Source organism: Chanos chanos, chromosome 10 (assembly GCF_902362185.1).
Source record: "Chanos chanos chromosome 10, fChaCha1.1, whole genome shotgun sequence".
Taxonomy (NCBI): Eukaryota; Metazoa; Chordata; class Actinopteri; order Gonorynchiformes; family Chanidae; genus Chanos; species Chanos chanos.
The window spans coordinates 20,516,425-20,535,840 of record NC_044504.1 but is presented as its reverse complement, the minus strand read 5'-3'; the positions used below and the strand labels follow the sequence as shown (position 1 = coordinate 20,535,840).

The 19,416-nt window shown below is 40.5% G+C and overlaps 3 protein-coding genes across 3 annotated transcripts in view; 2 read left to right on the top strand and 1 right to left on the bottom strand.

Annotated features, from left to right (window-relative positions):
* rlf (RLF zinc finger) overlaps positions 1-12,380 on the bottom strand; it is a 14,460-nt gene extending 2,080 nt beyond the window's left edge. Inside the window, exons 1-9 of the mRNA XM_030787465.1 lie at positions 12,301-12,380; positions 10,974-11,208; positions 7,729-7,883; positions 6,636-6,717; positions 6,363-6,498; positions 5,837-6,039; positions 3,277-3,413; positions 3,004-3,145; positions 1-2,900 (exon numbers count right to left, since the gene is read on the bottom strand). The exon at positions 1-2,900 is cut by the window's left edge and continues 2,080 nt beyond it. Of these exons, the coding sequence (XP_030643325.1) occupies positions 1-2,900; positions 3,004-3,145; positions 3,277-3,413; positions 5,837-6,039; positions 6,363-6,498; positions 6,636-6,717; positions 7,729-7,883; positions 10,974-11,208; positions 12,301-12,380 (4,070 nt within the window). The remainder of the gene's footprint in view (positions 2,901-3,003; positions 3,146-3,276; positions 3,414-5,836; positions 6,040-6,362; positions 6,499-6,635; positions 6,718-7,728; positions 7,884-10,973; positions 11,209-12,300) is intronic.
* znf593 (zinc finger protein 593) lies at positions 12,371-13,979 on the top strand. The gene is made up of 4 exons (XM_030786839.1): positions 12,371-12,502; positions 12,978-13,180; positions 13,270-13,332; positions 13,697-13,979. Exons 2-4 carry the CDS (start codon positions 12,981-12,983, stop codon positions 13,821-13,823), a joined length of 390 nt encoding a protein of 129 aa, XP_030642699.1. The 5' UTR covers positions 12,371-12,502; positions 12,978-12,980; the 3' UTR covers positions 13,824-13,979.
* Positions 13,980-14,577: 598 nt separating this feature from the next.
* selenon (selenoprotein N) lies at positions 14,578-19,181 on the top strand. Its single transcript, XM_030787463.1, has 12 exons — positions 14,578-14,787; positions 15,489-15,606; positions 15,727-15,857; positions 16,135-16,347; positions 16,477-16,601; positions 16,878-17,015; positions 17,106-17,187; positions 17,399-17,587; positions 17,926-18,031; positions 18,248-18,360; positions 18,693-18,794; positions 18,926-19,181. Exons 1-12 carry the CDS (start codon positions 14,578-14,580, stop codon positions 19,088-19,090), a joined length of 1,692 nt encoding a protein of 563 aa, XP_030643323.1. The 3' UTR covers positions 19,091-19,181.
* The last annotated feature ends 235 nt before the right edge of the window (positions 19,182-19,416 follow it).

The window sequence follows — 19,416 nt, the reverse complement described above, 5'->3', positions numbered from 1 at the left end:
CTGCTGACCCTTCCCTCTCGTGCTGCTCCCTCTTCAGTTTTCCCTTCAAAATTGCCCCCTTGCAGTGGTGGGTCTGTAATTCTTTTGCTTTTCTTTTCAGTTTTAATGGCACTTTCCCATTCTATCTTAGACATCCACAAGGCACCTCTTTTTTTCTGACATCTCTGTTGCCAAGTGGGAACATGCCTTTTCTGCACTTTGCCAGTCTCTTTTTTCAACAATGATGAGTTTGTTTGTTTAAGGCTCAATTTGAACTTAGAAGACAATGGTGATTTACCATCTTCTTTCTTTTTCATAGAGCACCTCATTTGTTCAACCACAGCCTCACTGAGATTATGGACCTGTATGTAGTGGGCTATCAACTCCCGCTTGTGTTTGTAGCTCTTAGGGCATAGGTGGCATCTAAAAGGCTTAAATGTATGTGGTTTAAAAATTTCCATCCTTTTTAAGTCATCCTTGGAGAAGTCATGCTTCCTCAAATAGTGGTGCTTCAGAGCATTGCTGGTGACACTCTGATAGCAGCAGTCTTTGATGTCACACGTATAAGGCTTGGTTGTGGACTGAATATGGAAGTTGCTAATTGACTGATCTTTGTCAGAGACGGCATCTTTAAGCTCCCCAATGGCATAGGATAGCTCTGATTTTTGTGGCAGCTTTTTTGCATCAACTACTGTCAGATGAGATTTTGACTCTTTCTTGAGTGAAGCACTAGAGGGTGCGCTGGCATTCAAAGCAGAGTGACATGATACCTGGGGCATTTTAGATGCGAGGGCGGAGTGACACGGATCGTGAGGAACATTTCTGGAGCTGGAAGAATTAAGGCTCAGCTGACTAAGTGCAAGTAATACATCTCTTAATGTGTCATTCAGTTCTTGGTTTAAAGGGGCAGTTGTATTACGACGAGCAGACTCTACAGCGGTGGATGAATTTTTTTCATGGTTAGACATTTTTGTTGATGGACCATCTAAATTCTTGCCCTCACTGTTTTTAAGCATTTTAATGGCTTTAGACTTTGAGCGTTTGTCTTTTTTCTTTTGTTTATGCCCCCTTTTCTCTACTTTTACTTCTTCTGGGTGGACAAATTTAAGGTGCTTTTGAATGTCTCTGGCTTTGGTGAAAGTTCTTCTGCATTTTTCAAAGCCACAGGTAAACTTTTTTCCATCAAAGCACACAGCAACACAGGTCAGTGACCCCTTATATTCCTTGCAGTCTAAATTCTGAGGGGAAGACAATGAAAGATTTTTTTGTACACCATTTACTACTTCCTCTAATATGGTCTTAGTCCCACTAGCATCTTTAGAGCTAGCAACCTCCTCTACAACAGGATCTACAGGTTTCTTTTTCTTCCTCCTTTGTGTCTCAAAGTCTTCCTCAGTGAATGTGATGCCATGGGTGGCTAAGTGCTTCAGGAATTCTTTACGAGAATAGTAAAACTTCTTGCAACCAGGGCTGGTGCAGGTGTAAGCAGCATCACGAAAATGCTGAGCCTCATGGTGGTAGAGCTGACCTAAGTCACAAAAAGAAAGAGAACAGCCTTTCAGCTCACATTGGTAGCTCACTTGAAAACCATGGTTTTGTTTATGGGCTACAAGCTCATTGGTAGTGCTAAACCGAGCACCACAACCAGTAACCACACACATATAAGGGGAGTCCCCATAATGCACACGCCTGTGCTTCCGGTGATGATAGGCAGTCATAAAGTGTCGCCGACAGAACGTACATTTTTGTCGTCGGTCCTTCATCTCCAAATAATGTTTGACATTTTGGTCCTTTTTATCATGCTCTGCCTTCAGATGAACACTCAAGTACTTGAAAAGCTTAAAGTTCTTAGAGCAATTCGTTGCCGGACATGGATACACCTCACGGTTCTGGAACTCAAAGTAAGTACTGATGTAATCAAATGTGATGTAATCATCATCTGCCTGCCTCTGAGGTACAGCGGCAGCCTGCTCCAAAATGTGTTCCAACACATCAGGGTCGTGAGTGGACTGGTAATACATTAGCACAGAGGGGTCCAAAGCAATTTGACCAGGCTCTAAGTCATCAAAGTCATCCTCATCCATCTCTTTTTTCAATTTACTCTTCTTTTTCACTTTTTTCTTTTTCTGAGGGCGTTCTTTTGCAGGCATTTGTAAATGACTGCTAAAATGTGGCGTGAATTCCTTTTTGCTTTGAAACTTTTCGAGACACACAGGGCAGGTCCACACTCCATTCTCTACATGTTTTCTGGAGTGATGGAAAATTCGTGCCTCAATCACCTCCTTCTGGCATATATGACAGAAGACCTTGTACTTCTGCCACCGTATGTTCCTCTCAGAAGACCCAGACTTTTTCTTTGGAGAAACTTTTGAATCCCTCCCTGTACTGATCTCCTCATTTCGTTTACCCTCCTGATCAGCATGACTGCACTTTGACCTCCTGGACTCACTTTTCAATTCCTGCTCATTCTCCGCACTATCTTGGGCCTCCTCATTCATTGCTGCCAGTACACAGCTGGTCTCCTCTGGAACTTCCTCCTCTTCTTCCTCAGTCTCTAAGCCTAGTAGTCGAATGCAGTGATGCTTCAGTGTTTTCCAGTCCCAGAACTCGGGATCAAATGGCCAGTGGGCTTTGAGAGCAAGGAGCAGCTCACAGCGTAAGGAATTGGGGATGATGGCATTTTCTTCATCATATTTCTGATCAGGACGCCTGTAGAGCTCCTCTAGCACATTGAACGCCTCCTGAGAAGGTTCCAAGAGGAATTCAGTTAATTGGCAGGCCCGTAACATTTCCAAATCTTCAGGTAGGAGACAAGCAACAGTTTTACAAACTGTTGTTCTGGTCTCTATGTCCTCTTGTCTTGGAAGCTGGAGAGCTTTCACACACAGCTCCACTGAAACTCCCAGACCAAACTGCATTGTCTGTAAAAATAAATAAATAAATAAAAACAGAAGATGGTTGATTACATATTGTGGAGGTATTCCACTGGAAAAAGAGAAAGAATCTAATAAAAGCTCTGGCTACCTCAGTCTGGATGACTCGAATAAGGAACAGTAGATGATAAACAGTCTTGGCAATGGCTCCAAGTTGAAGGCAACGTTCAAGGAATGATTCAATTGACATGTCAATCCTTCTGTGCAGCTTGCTCCACAAAAATGTAAGTTCCCTAAGAAGAGAGAACATCAAAAATAAAATTAACTGAAGTGTAACACACTCAAACTTTTCCTTTCACCCACATTTCCTTCAGAATTCAACCCATCTATTGACATTTTTCTACACAGAACCATGATTTCTCACCAGGAACAGCACAGATTCTCTTGCTGCAGTTGCTGGGTAAGGTAGGTGGTGCAAAGGATGAAAGCAGTGTTCTCATCCCCCTCAGTTTCCATATTACATATAATGTCAAGAACATCTTTGCCATCTAGTCTGGAGATCTATAAAGATGAATATATTGCAAAGAGGTCAGACACATACACAGAGTACAACTGTTTATGCTAGATTAATTTTGTCATATGTTAACAGAATTACTGAACAGTTTCTTTTTGCGAGTTGCAAAAGATTAATTTGAAAATTAAAAGCTTTGTTTAGATTGAAAATTTTCAATTAGAGTTAACAGCTTAACCCTTTACCATGTCCATATTCAATGCTAAACACGGAATACTTATCTCTGGCTTCCAGGTCTAAGGTTATAACAATACTAGATGGACCAAGTAGGCTATACATGTACTTGGTAGTGTGCCAGGCAATCAGTTATTTGGCAGCATATGAGGAAATTTTGAGTGAGTGTCTCAGGCTGGCACATGCTGTATCTATATAACTTTGTTTACATGCTACTGTATGTATATGAAAATAATGCAAAGAGGATGGAAAGTGTTGATAAAAAAACAGAGTACTGTAATTTGATCATTTACTTTGTTTCCTGCCATCTCATTTTCAGTTCCATGTCTAATACAAAATGCATTATAAATCACTGTTCATAAAACACCACTAGAGATAGCTACATAACAATTATGACTCATTTGGTTTCCAGCCAATTTGATGAACCTGAAATGTACATTTGCATCAATTCTGGTCAAAAGATTGGTCATGACTACTGCTGTCATGTCCTGTGACAACGCCTGTCTTTTGCAATGACTTCATAAAATTGCTCAAATTCTTTGCTGTCAACACTCACTGTCCTCACCCCATGACATTTTTCTGACATTGCTGAAGTATTTGTCACCCAAAAAGGTTAAGAAGTTATCAGAGATCATATAGACCAGCTCTTCTCAAACTATGACATGCCGGTCTGCAAAACCCCCTGCTGCGCCAGTCAAATTATGCTCGGTGTTTCAGTCACTCAGGTAAAAACAGTAACATTCTAGAATCTTGAATAAAACGTTACTATTTTCACCTGGCGAGTGACAGAAGCACCAAGCATAATTTGGCTGGCGCAGTGGCAAGGCTCTGCGGACCGGCAGTTGCTACTGTTACTATTTTCAAAGCAAGAAGTTCGGTCAAGGGGGCGGAGACCTGGCAGTTTCGTCGCCCAACCCCAGCGCCAGTCCACGACCAAGAGTTTGAGAAACGATGATACAGACCATGCACAATGTCCAATTTGCTTATGCCTAGATCATCTGCTCCTGCCACTCCAAACATTCTTTCTGATTAGACATCATACAAGATTTCACAGTAGTAAAAAAAAAAAAAAATCACTGGAAGAGGAAAGGTGTCTACAGAGTTTCCCCACACATAGACTTTATTTGGGAGGGCCGCCCGGGTATGTTAATGGACGCCAAAGCATCTTTGGCAACCCACTTTAGCATTTTTTATTTTTTATCTGTCCAAGAGAACAACGCCATCCACAATCGCTTAACTAGTGGAGAATCTACCCTTGCTCTACTCCCATAGGCCCTCCTGTTCATTCTGCTATCGCGAGAAGGGTCTGCTAACAATCGCACCAGGGATTCAGCTAGGATTTTTTCTTGCCAGTCCGGTGTCCGGAAAGAATTTATTTTATTGGACAAATTTGAAATTTACCAGTCATGTTTCACTACCAGTCTATGTTACAAAAGCAAATATAATGTACACCTAGGTTGACGAAGAATGACCTCAAATCAGTTTCACTATTTACTGAACAGTAACGATTAAGCAAAACTTCAACATTAGCCGTTAAAATCTAGGCTATTACGAGACATCTGTAACCTGTAACATCTGTAGCCTGTTTAAAAAAAAGGTTAGGCCTACACGGCATCAAATGTAGCCCACAGGCCATAGGCTACCAGATAACATTTTATTTTCTCCTTTTTTTCATTGCAGCAAAGTCCTCTGTGGCCGACTTGAAATCAAACGTGTCAAATGTGTCTTTGCAGCTTGCAATGTACATAAGCTCATTGTCTCCACCTCCAGGCTATTTTGCTGTCAAAACACAAATGTCTTGTTTAGGGATAGCCTTCATTGTAGCTACATTTTGCAAGTTTTTAATTTATCTTTTTTTTTTATAAATTTCACCAGGCAAAAAACAGTAATTACTGGCTAACGGAAACCCTGAATCGCACATGCTCGGCAGAGAAACACAGAGAGAGAGAGAGAGAGAGAGAGGTTCTCTGGCATTACATTAGAAGACATGAACACAATGGATATTTGACAAGCACAAAATATTTCACAGATCATGTGAAAGTTAATAGAAACATTCAATAAATCAAAATATTGTGTTAAAGGTCACACGTATTTGTTGTTCGTCACATGTAGTAGACCATTTTTGTGCCGGCAGGTAATGCCGGCCCTTTCCACCAGCAACTGCCACAAGTATGTTTCAGACCTGTGGGAAACATGGATCTGGCAGGACAATGGACAGTTTAGGATGAATAACTCCTACCTCCATGATGGCTTCTTCACTTGGCAGCAGCTGGCAGAGCTGATAGACAAATGTTTGACGAAAGCTGGCCTGATTGGGGATAAGACTGCAGTTGGCACAGGCTTTGGTTAACACCAAAGCTTTCTCCACCTCTCCTACTTTTTCCAAGTGTTTGATCCGCATCTCCATGAAGCCCTCACCCTCCATGGCAATGTAGGCGTTGACTGTTGGAAACCAGTAATAGTGCAGCAAGAACATATCTTTGAATTATGAAAATACTGCTTAAAACAAGAGTAAAACATTAGGTACTTTATTTTAAACGTGGGAGTCTTTTATGTAGTGAGGCAACAAAACTAAGGGCAAATGCTAGAATTGCTGCTGCATTTTCCACATCATGGAGGTTCTGTTTTTTAAAACTGTTTAATGGAATTTACGACTGATGAATGGAAGTCATTTAAACTTTAATTACACTGCATCAATACAAACTGCTCAGTGGTAGTCAGCATGCACAGCCTTATCTGATGTCTATCAGCGAAGAAACACTGACCCTCCTCTGGATCTGTGGACTGGCCAGTAAGAAGGTCAACCAGGACAGAGTTGCTCCAGGCTCCACCTTCCCCTGTGATCTGGAGTAAAGCTTGCAAGTCTGTACTTCCATACTGCAATAAGGCATCATGAGCTGCCTGCAAGGTAAACCGAAAACAGAAAAAGGAGATTTAAAAAAAAAAAAACTTTATCCATACAAATAGGAGCTTATGTACCATTATTTCAACTTAACCTCCATCCATTCAACTCTACACCCCATATTCGTGTCCCTTACCTGAACAGAACGGTGGAACTGCACCCAGGCATCAAATGGTATTTCATTACTAGGCACAGATAGCAGCAATTCAAAGCAACTCCTGGGGAAAATAAACAGTGTACAAACAATAAGCCAGAATGAGTCACACATAGAGGAATGAACAGTGACCAACAACAGAGAATGCACATACATAGTTTTAACTAACTGAAGCCAGAGATCTTAAAAGTTGCATATCATTGATTCGCACACTGCAATAAAACCCTCCAGTTCCCAATACTGCACCTGGGAAGAAGCCCCATAAAAATTCATTGCAAAAACACATTTTCATTAATAAATAACTTGGGAGTGAGAAATATTTCAGAGATCTGTTTCAGGTTTGGAGACCTGAACCATTTTCAGGGTGAATATCCATAAGACATCCAAACAAAAGGACGAGAACATTTGTCATATGTTAAAAAAAAAATAATCCTTTCATAAATCAATCTCAAATGTCAAGATTGTTTTCAGACTGACCTTCATGGAGTTCACTTTTTCCTTCACTTACACAGCTAGACATGAAAGATTTTTTTTTTTATCTATCTTATAGCAATACTATCGTAAGGACAATAAACTTCACATTCTAAAGAATTTTTAGATATTCTAAGCAAACCAATAGCAGATGATGTCAACACAAAAAAAAAGTTAACCAAAGCCACTAATCCTCTGCAAAGGGTACAAAAAAAAATGTTATAAACCCTTGTGTGCTTGCTGTCAGAATTACTTGTGCATGCTTTGGCAATGAGGAATGTACTGTGGACTGTTTAATAAGAATGTGTATCCTGTATGGAGGTGTTCTGTTACAAACAGGATGTAAACAATGGTTGGCGATGGCAAGTAATTAGGTGGCTACAAGAGATAGCGCGTATGTAATTACAACAACTCTGCATACTTTGTGTTGTGCTAAGACTAGTTGTACAGAGGACTGTGAAATCCTCCTTGATGCCTAAACTCACAGCTGTGAATTAACAACTCTGGGGTGAACATTTTTCAAAGAATGTGGGATGTGTTGGATCCAACAACTTCACTCTGATAAAGAAAAAAATTTTTTAAAAAAAGACTGGATTCAACTCACAAGGCAAGTCTCTTCAGCACCAGTGCAACACTGTCAGAGTTGGCCGTAAGGTGTGGCCTTGCAGCAGCAAAGCAGTTGATGGACAGACAGTAGGCCTCCAGCAGGGATAGGCCATGTTCCACTGAGTTCCTGCTCCCAGCATAATGCATCAGTGCCTATACGGACAGTCAGAGGTTTAGATTCATCTCTCATCTATGACACTGTTTCCAAACTGCAGTTCTGACAAGACACTTGACATTTTTCTAAGCACCAATCCGACAGATTCACAGTCTCCACTCATCTCAAAGTCCTGGTTTAGTTGAAACAGGTGTGCCAGTCTAGGTTAGAATGATATTGTGCCATCAAGTAACTCTCCAAGACTGTACTTGGAAATGCTGAGTCAAGGTTTGGGTGCACTTCTCAACTCCTCAAACCGAAAGCACATGGCGATACACTATGGTGTATGGCAGCATATTATACATATGTTTCAAGTGATGCATGAGACAAAAAAAAAAAAAAAAGAAAAGTACACTGCCTCTGAATAATGCAGTTGCAAATCAGTAAGTTTGTCTTCAACTGAAACCAAGACCAGTAAATCCAACCAAAATAACTATGAAGGAGACAGCCCTGCTAATAGTTCATTTTCAGTGCTAAAATTTGCATGGCTTAATTGATAAGAACACTGATAACCAAACTGTACTGAATTTACATACGGGACTGATTTAAGGTAGTGCTTAATTAAATATCATCTTTTTTTCCCCCCCATCTCTGCTAAAGATAAAAAATCATCTCAAATGGTTACATGTAACTAGGTCATGGAACGTGCGACCAAGATAAACAAGAAGTGGTCACTGGTGTCAGCTAAGATGAGTGTGTCAAATTCTGCTTTTGTCACAACCTGTTTATCAGAGGACTTTCTGAAAAGTAACTTAACATTTGCCTATCAAAGCAGGCTACAAAAGCTCATTAGGAATATTCGCCTCGCTAGGCATCGTACCACATCTTAACAGGCTGCCCAATACAATAAGATACTAGCACACATGTGGGAGATACCATAACCCCACAACTCTCCATCTCAGACTCGCCATCTGTGCTTGGCTCTCTGATTGGACCTAAGGGATCAGACAGGATGCACCTCTGGCACTATGCAACCTCACACAACTGGCTCTTTCTACTTTCTACAAATCCCAGCCGAGACGCGTCTATGCGTCTAGCCTAATTTCTGATTGCACTTGTGTGTACTTAGGTCTTCAGAGAGAAGGCAGAATAAATGACAGCCTATATTTAACCTCTCAGTCTAAATATGGATGGTGTTCTACCCAATGAGAATGGCATAGAGCCCTGGAAACCAATCCCAATTACTAATAACAATAAAACTTAAGTCAAATTACAGCCGCAGCCCCCATGAGGCACACTGCTGGGGTAAATTAACAAATGTATGCTAATACACTTCTATTTACTAAACGTGCTTTTAAGGAGATGGATGGAGGACGTAAACGCAACAGTCCAGGTCACAGACATGATTCTAAAGAAATAAAAAAATGTTTCACAAGTTAGAGCCGTAGTTCTTTCTCCTGTCTGTTCTTCCCAAATTAGTTTTACACTAATCAAAAATGTGATTGAGGTTGTAACATACCACAATACTCTGTTTAGACAGAGTCAGGGGGGCAGGTTCAAACAACAGTCATCACCAGATGACCTGGATTGGCTTGATTAGCTTTCCTTCCTTTTAAATCCTATACAACTGGTTATTCAACTCAAAACTGAAACTAGAGTGGTAAAAGAACCATGTATAAAGCAACCTTAAGCTCAAATTGTGGAGTTCCTCAGATAGACAATCCTGATGAGACTCCTGTCAATACCAACTGGCACCCTGAATACAATTTAGAGCAGTTGCCACAGCAACATGTTGGCTGGTGTTAGAACAACCAGTGTGAACTTAACATCAGTGTCCTGTACCAAAGATGTAAAGCAAAAAATCTTAACATTTTACAGTATTGATTAAACGATGCAAAGAATTCTCTTTTAGATTATACAAAATAGATTCTTTTAATGATTAAATGTTCAGTTAACTATCCCCGGTTTTATAGGTCCCCGTATAATTGATGTTGGCTGATTTCACGAACAACACTGAGTAATCCCACTGAAACACGGTATGAAAGATCAACTGTTTTCTTTCAAGTTTGGCAGGTCTGTTGTGAGTGATTTTGTTAATACAATCCAAGTAAAATACATTACAAAAAAAGGATAAAAATCACACACTTCTCTAACATTATCATCAACTTGATGGTTCAACAACTTCTTTGATGAAAGCCTTGTCGTGTTCACAAAAACAGACAGTTCTTAAGGACGTTTCAAACAGGCCTAAACATAGCAACAGCAAAGCAGAAGAGTTCACTTTTAGCCTGATATTACATCTAAACCTAAAGCTATACTATTCTCAAACTCTGTTATGTCTTCTCCCTCATATCTATTCCTGTTAGTTCTGGTAGGTATGTGCTATACTGCGGCGCAAATTAAAAAGAAACAATGAATGCATCCAATATTACACATAAAAATCACATTGTTTTCATGCCCCAGGCGATGTTCAGCGTTGGTCATCAACAAACGTGAATGCAATTGCTAACACCCTTTATCCATCCTGGCAGCACGCTTGCGAGATCAACAAAACGTAGTAACGCCCCACCCCACATTAACCTGGGTTTTACCAGTTGTGCTTTAAATGAAATTGACCAACATGATTGTTTTGCACCAACACCTTCATTTACTGCCTGATGCACATATTGCATTGGTTACAAGCTGCTATATTCGTTTAATGACTTCGCTCTAGCCCTGTGCGATTGTGCAATAATTCTGAATGAACTAACTGCGAACAAACTGTACCAGAAATCGTGTCTGGTCAGATATGCACATTAAGCAAAGAAGGCAAATAGATGTAACATTGCCTCAAATTTCAATAGCTTCAGTAAGTACGTATTCTACCAGGAAATAACCTGTTTGTGAGCCGAGTCCCAAGTTAGTATTTGCATATCTGTTTACTAGAAGATTATGCATTCCTTAACCATGAACAGTGCATGCTTTGCCCCTCGGTCTTTCCATACTAAATGGTAGGATTCACTACTATTGCCTATCCCAAACGTAACTGCACATCTAGCGCGATTAGCTGGCCACCCAGAACACCCAGAAAAAAAAAGAAAAAAAAAAAAGAGAGGGAACTGGTTGGAATGCGAAAGCATTTCGTTTTGTAGCACCACTGGAGCGGATACCTGACAGAAGTTGTTACAATATTCGCTGGAAGAGGTTTCTGAAATGTCCTGAACTTGAAGCTCGGCCTCCAGCTGCTGCAGAGTAGCCTGCAAGCTTTCCATAGAAAGGAGAGTGTCTTCGGCTGTGTGATTTGGCCGATCCCTCCAGTCGGGCTCTGCATCTACACTTCCATCCGCCATCTTCACTCCCAGCCACAGCGCGTACGCATTCACTATGTCATGTGATATGTGGGGTCTGCTCCAGGTGGAGGAGAGAAAGAGAGGGGGTTCTACATTGTTGTATTTGAGTGGCAATTAAAAAAAATGGCCCCAACTAGCAGCCATTTTCATTTTGTTTAGTTAAACATATAGGAATTCAAAATTCTTAACTATCACGCCCAACAATTGCTTTTACTTAAAAATTCAGCTTCCGTTATATTAATCAAGCTGTGGTAGTATGGTTCATACGGTGATTATTCATTTGAATGAATAAGTCTTGTATGAAGAAGGGTGATATTCACTGAAATGAATCCCAGTCGCCAACAGAACAATTAAAATTCTGTTAAATATTAAAATAATTTTAGGAAAATTGCCCTTTTGGGCAAAGCAGTAAAACACAGTGGTAGCAGTCTTCTCTTTGAAAATGTACACAAAAATTACTCACTGAAAACTACTTCAAGTTCTAGTTCTAGTACAAGTCCAAGTGCATTTATTGCCACAGCCGAACTGGTTTGTATTTTTTGGTTTGTATTCCCCCATTTCCAACATGTAACACCACATACACTCATACCTTCAACATAACAGCGTCCAGAGGCAACGAGACAGGACAAATTAGAAAACAATTTTCTTATAGTGCTGCATTTTGAGAGCATTTCATATAATGAAACCGTTTTAAAAGGGGTGCAATTTGAAATTACTTGGTCTTTAATCGCGCAATCACAGTAAACCAATCAAGAAACCTTTTGATTGATTAGTTAATTTAAAAAAAATCCACAAGACGCCAGAGGAACACTCAGAATCCCAGCAGAATAGTTTAAAGTAAGTTAAATTTTCTTTTTCAACTGAAATTTCACAGACGATATAAGTAATATCAACACTATCAGAAATACGTAAAATGTAGGAGTCCTTTGTCCACACGTTCTATGAATTCAATAATTTGCAGTCGTAGTCATGATTTTAATTTCAGAACGCACAATACCATTTTAGTTTAAGTGTTTGTGCTCTTAGTGACATTTTATTATATTCTTAAAGAGAAATTCCTCACAATTATAAAGTGTCCCAAAATAAATTGAGGACAGACGCCCCGAATTTTCATGAGTACAAATAAAATATCACATAGGGATCCTACGCCCTCTGTTGGCGAGTTGGCAAGTGTGACCCGGAAGTAACTACTGTTGGGGTCACAGACTTTTTCGCAAGATGTACCATTTGCAAGACACGTGAGCAAGAACAGTATATTACGGTGCTCTTTTTATGACAGCAAGTTCACTGGTCCCAGAAATAATTTAAAATACTCAGAATTTAAGAGAGGAAGGAAGAGAACTCTAAAAGTAAGTGAACCCTCCGATTAAAATACATTATCCTCCTGTTATGTCATGTAACGATGCGTACGTTAGCTAGTATACGCAGCACGGCGACACGAATTGTCAGCAGTGCCATCAGTTCTCAGACATATTTGTTATTGTGATTCTTCCCTGATTCTTCACTTCACTGTATCTGATATAAAAAAATCGACCATGTAGACAGAATGTTTCTGTGTCGATTTGGTTTGTAACTGATCTCAAAAGAAAAGCCAGAAGCCAGCTGTGTTGTCCCTAAGGACGAGGGCAGTACTAAGTAACCTACTCATAGTGTGTATTTGCTCACTTGCTTCGAGACTACATTTCCCCTACTTTTATTAAGAAAAAGACAAACACAGACGTCGTCGTTTGTTTGCTCATTTACACTGAACAGAAAACTACTCTTCAGCAGCATGTGAGAAAGTCTGCTTCGCTCGTCTCTAATTTCTCACCCTGTGTTTCATAGACCATGGGGAAATCCAAACAGGTTGGAAACCACAAGAGTGACAAGAAGAAAAATATAGCAAAGACATGGAAGACTAAACGTAGAACAAAGGATCTCGACCAGATTCATGCTGACATGATACCTGCCAATTCTGCCAAGCTGTTGAAACAGGAGATAGACTATGACGTTACGGGTTGTGCCCAGCATTACTGTTTACACTGCGCGTAAGTGTTTCATTTTTTTGTTTATTGTGTAAGAATGTTGATAAGCCCTGTGAAATGCCCTAAGCATCTTTATTTGTTTTTACTTGCAGACGATATTTTGTGGATTTGAAAACCATGAAGGAGCATTTTAAGACCAAAGTTCACAAAAAACGGTAGGCCTTCAGATATTCTTAACTTTTCCGTACTGTTCAAAGAACCCGTGAGGCATTTGTAAAGGTGCATTTTACTATTGTAGTGCACTTTTATTACGGTTATTCCCAGGGTTTGCCACTCAAAATGTTCTGTGTTGAATAGTCTGAAACACAGTGGAGGATGGTAATTTATTTGAGTGTCCCTTTAATGTTAGAATATGACCCTGTAAGGTCTACAAGTCTATGGGAAAATGTCATTTCCCAATCAACCTATGTTCCCTACTAAAATACAAAACATCAGGGTCAAGCAAAGGTCACATGTTGAGTATATAATGATGATATGTTACTGCTAAAGTTTATGATCTCTTCCTGCCACCCTTTACAGGCTTAAACAGCTGAGAGAGGAGCCATACACCCAGGAAGAGGCAGAGAGAGCAGCTGGTATGGGGTCTTATATACCTCCTAAAAAGGTGGAGGTTCAAACACAGCAAGTGGAGGAAGAAATGGACTGAACATGTATGGACTGATCTCCATTTGTTGAAAAAGTGTCACACCTCTGTAATTCTTATTATGCATTCTTCTGTGTACAATAATGTGTAAATATTGCAGCAATGTTGAATTGTGAAAAATCACAAATTGTAATAAATTTCTAATTTTCCTTCCCTTGACATTTATTTATTTATTCATTTATTTATTTATTTATTTATAATAGTTTTCAAATGCATATTGATGTGTTCATTCCTTTCTGGCCATGGTACAGTTTTCAACTCATTATGAATGAACTAATCCTGTTGAAACAGAATGCTTTCGTTTACCTTTTCATGATTTAAACTGAGAATTAACAAATAATATTGGTTTGCATAGTTAGGTAGGGCCTACCTCGTAGCGACATATGCAATTTCTGCATTTGTTCAGTTATAATAATTTCAAGAATTCCCAAGGTATAATTATGCCTTAAAACTATGACAAGTGAAGCAAAAATAAATCTGTGTGCTGGCCCTTTAAGACTGGAAACGTTGACCACGTACATACCCCTCTAGGATGGAGTTGAGGATGGGGGAGTGAAAAAGCAGTTACTCCTGTCGGTGGAGTTCCAGTCGCAGCGAATAGGCGGACGCAGAGAGGGATTTTCTTAATGACTGTTCAAGACAGATTTAAACTTTATTGTAATTGGAGGAAAACAGCTGTATGCAACACTGAGTTGTAATTGAAGTTACTGCGCGGAGCAAGTTCTACGGTTATGTAGGCGAGAGCGAGTATCTGAGGATGTTGGCGGATGTGGATAAAATAGGCACGCGGGAGAAGAATGCTATGGCTCCGGGGAATGTATGTGACGATCCTCCGTCCTTAAATGGCAAAGCTTCTCCTCATTCCCGGTTCATTCGGGTTTTCGGAACCATCTTTCTCTTTGCCGCTGTTCCTGTTGTTGCCATTGGCTACAAATATTACCAAGACACACAGCTTGTAAAGCGTCATGTAAGTTTTATGTTGTGTGTTACCTGCATCTGTACTCTGTATGGAGCTGTCCGTTAGCGGTATCCTCATCTTCACAATTCCTTCGGTTTTGAAGGATTGACGACCGAGGTTATGGAAAGACGCTTCTTGCATGTGAATACCTAAAAAGTCTGTAGTATAAGACTCAGCCATATTTTAAAAACAGACTTATTTTTAGTGTAAATCACCGAATTCCCAGGCTCGAAATCTTAGAAGCAATTAATTACACTTGCCTATTAGACTGGGATCTAGTTATTTTAGCATTGTCTTCCCATGTATTATTGTTTCAGGGTAATACTTATTATACTGGTACCCAACCCCCACCACTGTTCACCCCTCCCATGCTGTTTTATTAGAGGTCTGAATGTTTGCTACAGCTGGCAGCAGTATCTCAAAGCACTCCGACATCAAACAATATCCCTGACTTAAGTTGCTCCATTCCCTCCATTTGATGTGCGCCTTTGCGCACGCACTCCCCGCACCCCTCGCACTCCTCTCCGCCTTCAGTAACCCACAATTTACAGAACGTTTTATTATATTCAAACCTAGTCTTGACCTAAATTTTAGGTGTCAATCCCTAAGGAATTTATAAAAAATAGCTGATGTCCACCCATCTTTGTGCTGTTGAGGGTTACTGGACCGTAATGTATACGCTGTAACTGACTGTGTTCTGTACGTTTTAGGAGGCGGGTTTGAAATCACTTGGTGCAGACGGACTCTTTTTCTTCTCTTCCTTGGATACAGACCATGATCTTTATCTTAGTCCTGAGGAGTTCAAACCCATCGCAGAAAAACTCACAGGTCCCGAATTACATTATTCTCTTGGATCACACAATATCTAGACCTCCTCCACCCTACTCTGCAAAGTGGTATCAATCCATCTTTCTTAAGTCTTCTCAGATATTTTTCTTTTGCCTACAGGCATTTCCCCTCCCCAGGATTCTGAAGAGGAAATTCCCATAGAACCTGGTGGCGAGACCCTAACCATCCAGGCCAAAATGCAACCACTGCTGCTAGAAACCATGACCAAGAGCAAAGATGGCTTTTTAGGGGTAACAAGCACTGTTTAACGCTAAGTTAGATAAGTCAGTGTTGGTCAAATTTCACTAATTGCTGGTGGATTTTTTTCTATTGGTGTCTGAGTTGATTAGAGTTACTGTAGCCTATTTTATACGGTAACATACTATCAGAGTGAAATGAATACAGCTCAGGGGTTATAAAACAGAATATCTAAAAGGAAAAAAATCTTTTGTTTTATGTGAGCTTTTGGAAATTTTAGGCTTAGATATGGCAAAAGGGAAGTATGATATCATTTTTCTTTCCCATTAGGTAACCCACAGTTCTCTAAGTGGACTGCGCTCCTGGAGAGGTCCCACTGTGCCTTCCTCCACCTTCTCTGCCAGCCAGTTCAGGGTTTTCCTTCCTCCCAAAAACAAAGTAGAGGTGGGAGACCCTTGGTGGATCATCCCAAGTGAGCTTAACATCTTCACTGGGTACTTGCCTAACAATCGCTACCACCCTCCAACACCACGAGGCAAAGAGGTACTGTCTCAGGATAATTGTAAAAGTTAGAAACTGTTCTTAAAGATGGCATGTACCTTAAGGTGAATTATTAATCTGTGTTAATAGCAGGCATTTTTCTTATTTTAATAGTATCTGTCACTTTCACAGGTGCTGATACACTCACTGTTGAGTATGTTTCATCCTCGGCCTTTTGTCAAATCCCGTTTTGCACCTCAAGGAGCGGTGGCCTGCATACGTGCTCTTAATGACTTTTACTATGACATTGTGTTCAGGTGAGCAAAGCAGATGAGTTTTTTAACTAACACAGCTTTGACAAAGACCACAATATAGAGAAGCCTCTGGAGACATGGTCTCTCTTCACGTCTAATGAAACTGACATCTATATTATGTTATAGGTTGCACTGCTGTAATACCTTACCAGTACAAATAGTACTTCCCAGTATACCAGCTTTCACTGTATCACCAAGGAACAGATATTCTTGATATTTTTGACCACCATATCACTCACGTGTAGATATGGCCTAAAATGCCCCTGTTGGTAACCATAGGATACACGCAGAGTTCCAGCTAAACGATGCCCCTGACTTCCCTTTCTGGTTCACACCGGGGCAGTTCACTGGCAATATTGTCCTCTCCCGGGACTCTTCCCATGTCCGTGACTTCTACCTTTATGTCCCCAATGACAAGTGAGTACACTGCTTTCCCTTGGTTACCACTGATAATCCAGAATTACAGAGCCAAAGATGCATGTTTTGATTGACATTACGGCTCCATAGATCTCTTAATGTGGACATGGAGTGGTTGTATGGAGCCAGTGAAAGCAGTAATATGGAGGTGGATATTGGCTATCTCCCACAGGTACTGGTCTTGGTCTCTTACTTTCCACATGCTTCATCTTTGATTTGCCATAAATGCAAAAATCACACACCAGCTTTGTGTCTTAATTACCGTAGTCAAAAGTTGAATACCAGAATGAAACCTATTTTAGGAACATGCTATTTGAGAGTTTCACAACATCTGTTTTTATTTTGATTTGGCCCATGACCTCACATATTATACATTTCCTCAGATGGAGCTCCGAGCAGCTGGCCCATCCACACCCTCTGTCATTTACGATGAGCAGGGCAACATCATTGATAGACATAGTGAGAGTGGAGAACCCATTCAGTTTGTATTTGAAGACATCCACTGGACATCAGAGATCAGTCGCGAGGAGGCAGCTCGCCGCATAGAAGTAACATTCTATCCCTTTAAGAAGGTGAGTTTCCCCATACCATTTTATGTGTACCACATGCCTTCCATCCCTCCCTTGTTGTGCATCTATCAGTTGGTACACTTTGAAATGTTACAGTCATGGTCAAGGTTGACTCTGCCGACAGGAAACTTGTTAAAGTCACTTTCTTGCCCCTTTGTATGTGCGCCATATTTTTACCAGATAACAGTCCCTACAAATGGAATCAGCTGTGATGATTTTAATGTCAGCTGGGAATTTCAGTTTGAGTCAGCATCTGTTTGGAGGATTTTTAATATACATTGTTTTTTCTTTCTCTCTCTTTCTCTTTGTTCTCTTTGCTTCTTTCACTCTCTCTCTCTAAGGTGACCTATCTGCCATTCACTGAGGCCTTTAACAAAGCTCATGCAGAGAAGAAGCTGGTCCACTCCATACTTCTCTGGGGAGCTTTGGATGACCAGTCTTGCTGAGGTCAGACTATCACCACATCAAAAACTGGACTGTTTGAATGGCATAGATATGTGTCACTGTGGTGTTGTAACAATGAGTGTTCGCAGCCCATTTCCATTTGTAGTCATAGACCAGAGCTACATACTGAACTAACCTCTGAAATGATTGTTTCCTACATACACTGTGGGTGTGTGTCTCCGATTTGCTCAGCACTGAGTGGCTCTCTTGTATTTACAGGCTCAGGGCGGACTCTCCGGGAAACAGTCCTGGAAAGTTCGCCCGTTCTTGCCTTGCTTAACCAGAGCTTTATCAGTAGCTGGTCTCTAGTCAAAGAGCTGGAAGACCTGCAGGTGAGCACAGTTGGCTGAACAGGACTGAATACATCTCTTAGACATTACGTTTGACTATAAAGAAAGAATATTATCAGTTAGCTTACATTTGCAGCTCCACAGTAAGTATGAATGAATGTTTGACGATGTCTCATCACATTAATGTCACTGTCATTTTAAAACTTTATTTACCCATTTAAGACTTTATTTACCCATAATTGTTTCAAGTTGTTCCAGCTTAAAAAAAGAAAGTTTCCTACTGTAGAAGCTACCACATTAGACTAGAGCAGTGTGAAAAATTGCACTTGAGGTAGAACCACCCATGATAACCTAAATACTCTTTCTCCATTTAGGCTGATGAGAAGAATCCGGTTATGAGTGAAAAGGCTCGTCTACATTTAGAAAAGTACAACTTCCCTGTGGAGATGATGGTTGCACTGCCCAATGGCACAGTGGTAAGTCATCCCCCTCTTTCCCATACGTTTTGACTTCGATACTGTTATTCAAATGACAGCCACATCGTTTTGTTTTTTTTTGTTTTGTTTTTTTACTTTCACAATTTGTCTGATCTATGAAAAATCTGTAGGTTCATCACATCAATGCAAATAATTTCCTGGATCAGACATCCATGAAACCAGAGGAGGAAGGAACCACGTTTAGCTTTGCGGGGGGATTTGAGGACCCCTCCACTTCCTCTTATATCCGCTTCTTGCAAGAGGGGCTGGAGAAAGCCAAGCTATACCTGGAGTAATAAAAGCTGTGTGTGTGTGTATGTGTGTTTGTGCGTCTGTGTGTGTGAGAGAGAGAGAGATGACTGGAACCACAGGAAATGAGTGCCTCCCCTGTCAAAACATAGACTAACTGAAGTAGTAGGATAATGAAATCCTCCCAACTTGAAGTAACACAGGAGTGAATTTTGAGAGATTCCCCCATCTCTATCCAGGCAGCTTCTTTCCAAGCCTTTAAGGTTCCTCATTTGCCATAATACAGCTGTCTTACTGTATCAGCAAACACTCTTGCCGAGGGGCTTACTGCTGCTGTCCTGTTGACGATCCATGTGCTGTCAGTGCAGCCAAA

Excerpts from the sequence above, each read along its gene's own strand:
- znf593 (XM_030786839.1), top strand. The coding sequence starts at position 12,981 with ATGGGGAAATCCAAACAGGTTGGAAACCACAAGAGTGACAAGAAGAAA. Across the intron at positions 13,181-13,269 it reads CATTACTGTTTACACTGCGC|ACGATATTTTGTGGATTTGA; the intron begins GTAAGTGTTTCA and ends TTTTACTTGCAG. Across the intron at positions 13,333-13,696 it reads ACCAAAGTTCACAAAAAACG|GCTTAAACAGCTGAGAGAGG; the intron begins GTAGGCCTTCAG and ends CACCCTTTACAG.